Genomic DNA, 10271 nt, shown 5'->3' with positions numbered 1-10271 from the left:
GTGCTGTATTCAATGGCCGAGCATTCCACACTTGAGTATGGTCCATACTGGGCAACTATGACAGTTGGGAACGGCTCACGGTTGGTGTTCAATGAAACAGGCAGGATATACTTCACCTTGAAAAATGTGACACAGATCAATGTCACTTCAGCAGGGGGCAACTCAATGGGTGATTTCTTCAATCGTGCCACACTTGATCCGGATGGCGTATTTCGGCAGTATGTGTACCCAAAGAGCAGAAAGGCCAGAAGTCTATGGAGCTTGCAATGGAAAGCGGTGAGCTCAATTCCTGAGGACATCTGCGAAACAGTAATGGTAAATGCAGGCAGTGGTGCATGTGGCTTCAACAGCTACTGCACCTTTGATGGCACCAAGAATCAGACAAGCTGCCTATGCCCTGAACATTACAAGTTCTTCGATGAGGAGAGGGAGTACAAAGGGTGCAGGCCTAACTTTGTGCCACAAAGTTGTGACCTTGATGAGATAGCAGCAATGGCGCAGTTTGAGATGACTACGATCGATCGTGTTGATTGGCCTAACTGTGACTATGAGCAATACCGCCCCATAGATGAGACAGAGTGCCGGAGGCTGTGTGTGATTGATTGCTTCTGTGCCGCAGCGGTCTTTGATCCAAACACAAAAACCTGCTGGAAGAAAAAGCTCCCTTTATCAAATGGAAATATGGCACAAACTGTCCAGAGGACGGTTCTGATCAAGGTGCCTAGGAGCAACAATTCAGAGTCCCAGCTCAGCAGTGGCTCTAGCAAATGGAAGAAGGACAAGAAGTATTGGATTCTTGGGAGTTCCTTGTTTTTTGGGAGTTCGGTATTGCTAAACCTTCTCCTTATCTCTATTCTGCTCTTTGGCACTTACTGGGGTATTTCCATCACCTCAAAAAAGAAACTCCGGTCACCGCAATCGTCAGGTAGTTCTATATTGCCCCCAAAACTTTTCACTTACAGTGAACTGGAGAAGGCAACCAGTGGTTTCCATGAGGTGCTAGGCAGCGGTGCCTCTGGTACTGTGTACAAAGGAAAGCTGCAAGATGAGCATGCGACCAACATTGCAGTCAAGAAAATTGAAAAACTCCAGCAAGAGACTGAGAAGGAATTCATGGTGGAAGTGCAAACCATCGGGCAGACGTTTCACAAGAACTTGGTCAGGCTGCTTGGCATGTGCAACGAGGGAACTCACCGACTGCTAGTTTATGAGTTCATGACCAAGGGCTCGCTCAATGAATTCCTCTTCGGTGATGCTCGGCCAGATTGGAACCTCCGTGTGCAAGTCGCACTTGGAGTGGCACGAGGGCTGCTCTACTTGCATGAAGAGTGCAGCACACAGATTATCCACTGCGACATAAAACCACAGAACATCCTTCTCGATGACAGCTTCATGGCAAAGATAGCAGACTTTGGCCTGGCAAAGCTTCTTCGAGCCAATCAGACACAAACAAACACTGGCATCCGGGGCACTCGAGGTTACGTTGCCCCAGAGTGGTTCAAGAACATAGCGATCACTTCCAAAGTCGATGTTTACAGCTTTGGTGTGATCCTGCTGGAGCTTGTGTGCTGCAGGAGGAATGTGGAGGTAGAGATCGCCGATGAAGATCAGGCGATACTAACTTACTGGGCAAACGACTGTTACAGGTGTGGGAGGATCAACTTGCTGGTGGAGGGTGACGATGAAGCAATCTTCAACATAAAAAAGGCAGAGCGCTTCGTGGCTGTAGCACTTTGGTGCCTTCAGGAGGAGCCAACAATGCGGCCAACCATGCTTAAAGTGACACAAATGCTTGATGGAGCAGTCCAAATCCCCATACCTCCGGATCCCTCTTCCTTCATCAGTTCACTTCCGTAGTCCCTGCTTGTTAACAAATAAGTTGTGGCATGAAGTAAGATTATGCAATACATGGATAATCTGAAACTGTTTTCCATTGAAGCTTCACAGTTAATGGTAAATATAGTATTTCAGGCACTTATGTTTAGCTGAACAAATAGCATCACTGATGCATCTGTATCTTTTTTCTTTTTATGTGAAACATCTGTATCTTTTTTTCGTAAGCAGCCGTATATCTATTTATATGCCTATTTATATCTTTGAATCCGAGTTTTTTCAAACATTCTCTACAATGCCTCGTAAACAAAAAGAAAACATTCTCTAGACTAGAAAAAGGGTAGAGGTGACTACATAATACATATGATTAGTAACTAATAGAAGTTTCCTACAGCTACATGGTCCGGGCCACTGGCATCAAACAATCCTTTATAAAATGGTGTCGATACCTAAGCAGTGAATCAAGAAAATTTTCGATTATAGTTTGAAGGAAAATGGCTGCCTTGTATTTCAGGCACTTGCGTCTAGCTGCAATAAATAGCACCATAATACTTATGTACTTCTTCTTCTTCTTCTTCTTCTTCTTCTTCTTCTTCTTCTTCTTCTTCTTCTTCTTCTTCTTCAGAAAATGCATATGTATCTGTATTCATATGACTAATTATATCTTTGATGAATCCATTTTAGTCAGACATTCACAGCAACTGAATAGTCAGATGTGAATAGGCATGGGCTGGTGTCGAACATCCCACAAAACCTTGCTAATATGCAACCGCTGAATCAATAAAAATGTTCATACCAGCATATTTCGACAACTTTCAGAACAACATCGTATTCTCCAGAAAAAAAAAACATATGAAAATTATTAGTCTGCACTGTCAAAATTCAGAGGGTAATACTCTCTGAATTATTGGGGAATACCTATAGCAATGCAGACAGTAATTAGCTACAGATGTACTCCAATAATCTGCACTGTCAATACGCTCCAAACAAACAAACGCCCAAATATGCTGGTATTAGTGGACAGTGTTAGTGGGGAATTAGTGGGAATACTGCGCACTGTCAATCAGTGGGAGTACTTTTTTAAGGGTAATTCAAACAGTAGTTGGCTACAACAGGATAGTACTTCCACCCACTCACTGAATTTCACCAAAATTACGGGGGTAAAAATCCCCCCAACGCCCAAATCGAGGGGTTCCCCATGAGCGGGATTCAGCAGCCAGAAGCGGCAGCTGCTTCGCCTCTGATTTTCCCGCCCGCGTGGTGCATCCACAAAGCACTCGACAAACGGCGCAAGAAATCGAAATAAAGAAAAAACAGATGGCAAGATCTGGGAACTCAGGAGCAAAGCAGCAGGGTTGGGGTCCTACGGATGGGGAGAAGAGACGTACCCAAGGCAGGGCCAGGGCAGCCCGGCGACCCGCCGCCGCCGCCGTCTGGTCGCACCCACCGGAAGCGGAGCGGCCGAGAAACAACGGCCATCGGAGATTTTATTACTCGCTGGAGGAAACGGGAGATTGGATTTCTAAGCTGAGAAGAGTACAAAGCAAATCTGAGACGTTTGATCGGAGATTTGTGTCTATTTTATCTCAATTATTACAAAAATCAAATCTCAGCCATCTGCTCCGAAATAAAAAAATAGTCTACCGAATAAAAAAAATCTAAAGTTCCTGATTTATTAGTACTACATGTTTATTTTGGAACTCCACTAGGCACCACCCGAAACAGGGAATGTGATACGGTCCAGTGGGTGAACACTAGGCTCAAGAGGTTCGTTGTAGCCGTGTATCACCAAAGACGAACGGGCAGGGTTGGGCCGTTGTCGGCAGTCAATTGAAAAATTGCTCTTCTTGTTCTCCTCATATTGTGAACCAACAGTTCTGTAAAATGAAGAACGGTGAAGTGGAATTCAGTTTCCTCCAAAATCTCAGGTCCGATAGCTAAACTAGTGAAGCTAATTAATATCATGAAACTGGTGAAGTCGTGAAGGTGCCATCTTGGAGGAATATATGTATATATATATATATATATATATATATATAGGCAGCATATCTCGTGAATTCGAGCTTATTGTGTATCCATGTATCCCTGTGATCTCAGCCATTAACACTAAATCATGCGCCTCCCGTGCAGCAACAGGAATATTTACAATTAGCCGCCCGCTTTTGGACCTAACAACCATTTATTTTGCAGCAAACTCCCGAAAGTCCGTCCTCCACGATCCTCAACCGAGGTCCCCATGTCGTTTCGTGCTGCCCCAAATCCTCTGATCCTCTGCAGCCAAATCCCGCACGCCGTCGCTCCAAAATCTAAATCCCAACCCAAAGGCCTCGTACGATAGAAATCTTGGGCTAGACGGCCCCCATGAAGTCCTTTGGCGACGGCAACCAAGAAGCGACGACAACAGCGACCAGCGACAGCAACGGAGATCCGGCGGCCGTCTCAACGACGAAGCCATGGCAAATTGATGGTTCCGCGACGGTGACAACTCGTCCCAAATGCGGCGCCAACACCCCCTGGATAGCCTCCTACAACCACGACAGTCCCGATGTTGTAGCATGACGTCTGTAGGAAGCTGTTTGTTGACTGTAGCAGATGTATTAGTGCGATGCTTAATGGCATGCCATGCTTAATTGCTTTGCTTATATAGCCTGTAGCCTGTAGAGATGTAGGCTGCCGAAGATGTACTAGTGCAGTGCTTGTATCCTATATGGAGTCAGTTTGCTTATATCCTGAAGCTGTAGGCTGTAGTAACAGATTGTACTAGTGCAATTCTTGCTCACATGGTCATATTAGTGAAATTCCTGTCAGTTTGCCTGGCATTTGAAAAAAAAACCCTTCGCTGCTACTGTGAAATAATTCTGTGACTAGTTCAGTTATGCATTGAAAAAATTGGTGACTTCATGTGGTCAAAACATGTAGTGATCAGTAACCTTTTGACTTAAAGGAAGTGGTCTGCAACAGCATTGTCCGGTTTTGAGATCAATGCCATAAGCAAAAAGTCAGTATGAGAGGTTCCCATGAAGTGACTAGATCCATTATGTGTTGAAACTTTCTGAGTTATCGTGGTTGAAGCAAATACTGTTCAGTAAAGCTTCTGAACTATGAGAAGTGGCTTGCGATGTGTTTGTTCAGTTTTGAGATCAAACATATAAGCGATGCGACACTATAAAAAGTTTATTGAACATTTGCCCTAGGTCTTGGTTGATCAAATAAATTGACAAAACTGCATTGTTTGTCCTTGTACGATGCTAGTCTGAGGAAAAATATTGGTGCAACAGCAAGCATGGTCAACATTTGAAATCCTGAACTTCAGCTTCATATTTAACCATCTAACGGATATGAAGGGGCAATAAAAATGCATGTACTGCCACTATACAGCCTCTCAAGTTACATAGAAACCAGAAATGTCATCATGCTTCACTTGGTAGAAAAACATTAAGTGGATACATATGTTCAATATTCTGTAACAATTTGACAAGCATCAAAACTTGTCAGAAATCAACTAAACTTTAATTGGATATAACACAAATTCTGATCCATTATATGACTTCAGTATATCAAATTGCAAATAACATAACATAGATTAAATCATTATTTTCTTGGACAATTTTTCATATCAGGAAGCACCATTTGGTTGCACATCTTCCGCAATCAAGCTCCTTTTCCCTTGAATAGTTTTGCTTGGACAATTGCGACTATCATGAAACACCATTTGCTTGCATGTCTTGCACAAGCGTGCAACCTTTAACTTCGCTTCTTTGTCCTTCCTTTTCCTATCACCCTCCTTGATCTCCTTTCCACTCTTTATTCTTTTGCATCTCCCCACGGTACGAACATCAGTTGGTGGATGTATATCAACTTCTGTAGGAATATTACAACCAATAAAAGCCTCATATTCGTCTTGCCTAGTGTTCTGTGTGGCTGCAGGGACCATTTGGTCTAAAGGCGCCTCAATGCTCAACACACTTGATGTTAAGAAGTCCATGCCTTCATTTGAGTGCTTTGCCTTTTGAATCAACTCTTCCATCTTATCACGTACAGTCGAAATCTTCTTTCTCGTGGCTGCATCTAGTGAATCTGTGGGCTTTTCTTCTAGTAGGTTCCCCTGTTCATCATAAACATTCTCCCTGCAAAGGAAATAAGATATTGTTAATCCTATGATTTTGAAATTAGAATAAGAAATTGATTGGCATGCATTTTTTACCTCTTGCACCGTTTCTGCCATCTTTTCATAATGTAATAGTTGGGAAGTTCATTTTGGTTCTCAATCCTCAACACTTGGATAATATGTCGACATGGAATACCGATTGACTCAAATAACTTGCACGGACAATTTGCTATCATGGTTGTAGTGTCATAGGAGACCTCCCTAACCTTACCAGATCGACCTCTCAGGGTCACCGTTTTTAACCCCACACCTTGTGTAATACCCTGAACACAACAATGATCTCTAGCAGCAATAACTTGTAGCTGAAATTTCTCGAATACCTCATATGTGAATACCTCACTACCTTGTTTCTCCATTGTCCATGGCGTAAATAGTTGTGGGGTGGTATGCATGCTTCTGTTGTCTGCCATTAATTCTTCCTCACGTTGGCATTCTAAAGCTGTGTCGAACCTAAGCCAGAACTCAACAAAAGCAAGCCTACGATGAATGAAACGGTTGAAAAAAGAATTTGCACTTTCTGACCTTGAAGTGGTTCGGAGCAAGCCCGCAAGAGATATATCCATAAAGTAGGCTGGTATCCATGTATCTCTAATGGTAAACCTCTTAGCTAACCACTCGTTATCCTCCAACCCAAAATCTGTAATGATGAAATTCCATTGTGACTCAAACTCACTTGCAGTTTCTGAACCCCAAACACATGAGTTCAACCTCGGCCAAAATTCAGAATCTTCCCTAATCAAAGGTCCAACTTTTTCAGGCACCTTTTCCATTATATGCCACATGCATAACCTATGCATAGTGGCTGGAAGAACTTTGTCAATACCATTCTTGATGCTAGCAGCTTCATCAGTTATGATGAGTCTAGGTGCTACCCCTCCCATTGCTTTTAGGAAGGTCTGAAATAACCAAATGTATGACTCATCCTTCTCATTTGATAAGAATCCAGCACCAAAAAAGACACTTTGTAAGTGATGATTAACCCCTGTAAATGATGCAAATATCATGTTGTACTGATTAGTGGTGTATGTAGAATCGAAGGATATCACATCACCAAAGTGACTATAGTTCTTCCTGCTTGTGGCATCCGCCCAGAACACACGCACCAGGTTCCCCTCATCATTCACCTCAAAATCATAGAAAAATGCTGAATTCACTTCCTTCTTTCTAGCTAATTGGGCCACAAACATTTGAGCATCCGCGTCTCTGATTTTATACCTGAGTCCGCGATAGTAATTTTGCAAGTCCCTCTTTGTGCACCCAGCATTCGGAATTCCACCCTCGCTAACTTGCAGGAGCCTGTATGCCTGGGAGGTTCCAATGCTTGCCTTATGACATGTGTATAAAGTATTCTTTGCCCTCTCACTAACTCTACGATTGGATCTGATCAAATGACGCTTATCAGGTGATACAAGACCATGAACATGATGCTCAATCCATGAGTCTATCTTGTAGGTGTTCTCCCCACAAAGTCTAACAAATATATGAGCATCACAACCGCATCGCGTGTCTGTCTGCTTACGTCTTTTCCTCAAGGGGTCATTAATCTCCTTAATATCTTTTGACTTGAATCCTTCTCTACTACACATGAAACGCTTAGTCCGGACCACCTTATTCTCAATCTTTTTCTGCTGTCCGATACGAACGCCAAAACCTGATTGATGTGCATATGCCTTGTAGAACTTCTCCACGGCCTCGAGTCCTTCAAATGTCATACCCACTTTAGGCTTCAAATGCTCATCACATTCAGGCGTAAAAGAAGAAGACTGCAATGTCAAGAATAAACGGAAATAAGTAATTTCATGTGTTCAGTATTTTTTTGGCAAATGCATGCATAGTTTCAGTTAGTGCAAACTGACTTACAAAGAGAGGTATGGTTGTGTTCTTTTTGGGCGTACTAAATCCCCCGGGGCTCATATGCATTTGAATGTTATTGATTGGATCCATACTTCTGCACATGTAGCTACACAATTAGCCTTGCAAAATACACTATGTATACACAAGGACTGAATTTGTCGGTTGTTTTACCTCAAAGTTTTGATGCCCACGTGTCTCTGATTGCAAGGGGTACTTGCTACTTGTCCGTGTCTAGTCGCCGCTGCAGCAGAATATTTCAGTTATACATGAGATGGATCAGATCGGGGAAGTAAAAGCATGGGGCACTTGTTGGTGCTTATCTGGTTTGTGTTAAGTGTTAACATGGGAGTAGAGGAGCACGTAAAGGATTGGGATGCTACCTGCATGGGGGCGGCCGGGTGGGTGCCGGTGCACGTCAGGATCAAGTCGATCCAGATCAGACGTATGTGCAGTTCGGCGGCGGCGGCGGCGCACGACGCATACAGAAGTTGGGGTATTGTTGCAAAATTAAGTTGCTGCTTTTAGTCGGAGGGCGGGCGTGTAAGTGTAAAATTACCGCAAACTTTGATAATTCGTACGATTAAGATCGTGGGGGTGAAAAGAAAAGGGATACACGGACACACAAATAGCTCGGATTCACGAGATATGCTGCCATATATATATATATATATATATATATATATAGAGAGAGAGAGAGAGAGAGAGAGAGTTGCACATCATATTATAGAGTTTTTTTCCTTTTCATGCAACTAGTTCTCCTCGAATCAACTCTCACTCCACATGTGTGAGCCCATGAAATGCTTGTGATACCGGTGATTTTGCCTTGTCGATTCACCGTTTTCATGTGACGAGTATTGGTGGTTAGACAATGTAGTCTTGCACTCGACGTCAACATGGTCACACCTCATAGCATGGCACACATACCATCTCTGGACCATCAACAGAGTGCAGTATGGTTCTGACGTAATGCCTATCTTCATTCTCTCCTGGTTCCTTCTTTGAATAGCTTCACTACATAAAATGCAATTAATGTTATTTTGGGTGATATGTATGATTGTAATTTGGTGAATAAATCATCAATACAAATCCCCAAATTATTCACCATGCGCGGGCATCCCCAGTAAGCGGAGCGGCCGAGAAACAGCGGCGATTGGAGGGCAGCCAGGCGACGCGCCGCCACCATGCGCGCGCATACGACGAGAAAATGTTTGTTTGTTTTCACTTTTTTCGGGTGTCTGGTTCTGCTTTTTTCTCTTTCTTATTTTTTTTAACACAGTACAGACGCAAAGCGCTTATATTAACACACATACATTCATCGCTATGAACGCACACATGGACACCCTATGAGAACCTCCGAGAGATTGAGCGGCACATTATCTTGAGATTTTACGAAGACACCGTAGATGCCTCGTGGTCGACGGAAACGTCTCCTCTCACTAAAGACGTATCGCAGCACTAGTAGAAAAACGACCTTACATGAGACACATTAGTCCAAGTTTGTAACTGAACCGGCACTAATGTGCTTATTAGTGTCGGTTCCAACGGCTAGGCGGGCGGCGATCATTAATACCGGTTCGTGGCGAACCTTTAGTACAGGTTCATGCCACGAACCGGTACTAAAAATGTGATGGCAGGCTTTTGTCAGGCTGGGGCCCCACCAGCATCTTTAGTACCGGTTAATGCCACAAACCGGTACTAGAGTTTTTTTAGTTGATTCTTTTAGCAGCGGTTTTTAGTCCCAAATAAGCTGTAGTATGAAGCAAGATTATATATGTCATTCTACACTGTATTTCAGGCCCTCTTAAGCTAGCTGAAACAAATTGCATCACTAATACTTCTGTATCTTTTTTCCCCAGATAATGCATATGTATCTGTTATCATATGCGCATTTATATATCTGAATCTATTTTCGTCAAACGTTCCCTGCAATAGCTAGAAAGAAAAGAGCATTCTATCCACTAGAAAAGGAGCAGACTGAATACACATGGCCAAGAACTAATATTTGTACTAATAGAAGTATAGAACAACATTGGTTCAGTACTTTCAGAACAACATTGGGATGTGACTTTTGACGACTTTCGCCCGTCTGGGCCGTGTTGTTGCATGACTAACTGACTACTAGATCGGTAACGCGCCTTGGGGCGAGGATGCCGGTCCCGACGTTGTGGTTATGCAGATAATGTTCAAGTTAGTAGTAATCCAGATTTAACATATTTACTCAAACAGGATATAACAAAATAAAAGTAAGAAGAAACATCACCATGAGATTATCACAAGGCAGCATCGAGTTTAGTGATATTTATGTACACATCTTTATTCAAGATCAAGAAATCTTACCATTTCATTAGAAATGATAGATATTTTTTTATCCATATGGTACATGCAGTTAGAGCTATAAATAAGAACACAGGTCCAT

General features: G+C 42.9%; 2 protein-coding genes across 2 annotated transcripts; both read right to left on the bottom strand.

Moving 5' to 3' along the window:
* Positions 1-5437: 5437 nt before the first annotated feature.
* On the bottom strand, positions 5438-6630 carry LOC125540758 (protein FAR1-RELATED SEQUENCE 5-like). The gene is made up of 2 exons (XM_048704327.1): positions 6038-6630; positions 5438-5960 (listed from the first exon to the last, which is right to left on the bottom strand). The coding sequence occupies exons 1-2, from the start codon at positions 6562-6564 to the stop codon at positions 5450-5452; spliced, it is 1038 nt and encodes a 345-aa protein (XP_048560284.1). The 5' UTR covers positions 6565-6630; the 3' UTR covers positions 5438-5449.
* Positions 6620-8342, bottom strand: LOC125534803 (protein FAR1-RELATED SEQUENCE 5-like). The gene is made up of 5 exons (XM_048697898.1): positions 8236-8342; positions 8027-8096; positions 7862-7949; positions 6710-7764; positions 6620-6638 (listed from the first exon to the last, which is right to left on the bottom strand). Exons 3-5 carry the CDS (start codon positions 7943-7945, stop codon positions 6620-6622), a joined length of 1158 nt encoding a protein of 385 aa, XP_048553855.1. The 5' UTR covers positions 7946-7949; positions 8027-8096; positions 8236-8342.
* Between the last annotated feature and the right edge of the window lie 1929 nt (positions 8343-10271).

Source organism: Triticum urartu, chromosome 2 (assembly GCF_003073215.2).
Source record: "Triticum urartu cultivar G1812 chromosome 2, Tu2.1, whole genome shotgun sequence".
Lineage (NCBI taxonomy): Eukaryota > Viridiplantae > Streptophyta > Magnoliopsida > Poales > Poaceae > Triticum > Triticum urartu.
The sequence above is the reverse complement of the archived record's forward strand: the minus strand, read 5'-3'. Positions and strand labels throughout refer to the sequence as shown.

What these genes read in the sequence shown, in the direction of transcription:
- LOC125534803 (XM_048697898.1), bottom strand. Translation starts at nt 7,945, where the DNA reads ATGGATCCAATCAATAACATTCAAATGCATATGAGCCCCGGGGGATTT. An exon ending in ACACAACCATACCTCTCTTT is followed by an intron (nt 7,765 to 7,861) that starts GTAAGTCAGTTT and finishes TTGACATTGCAG; the next exon opens with TCTTCTTCTTTTACGCCTGA.
- LOC125540758 (XM_048704327.1), bottom strand. Translation starts at nt 6,564, where the DNA reads ATGGATATATCTCTTGCGGGCTTGCTCCGAACCACTTCAAGGTCAGAA. An exon ending in TGGCAGAAACGGTGCAAGAG is followed by an intron (nt 5,961 to 6,037) that starts GTAAAAAATGCA and finishes TTTCCTTTGCAG; the next exon opens with GGAGAATGTTTATGATGAAC.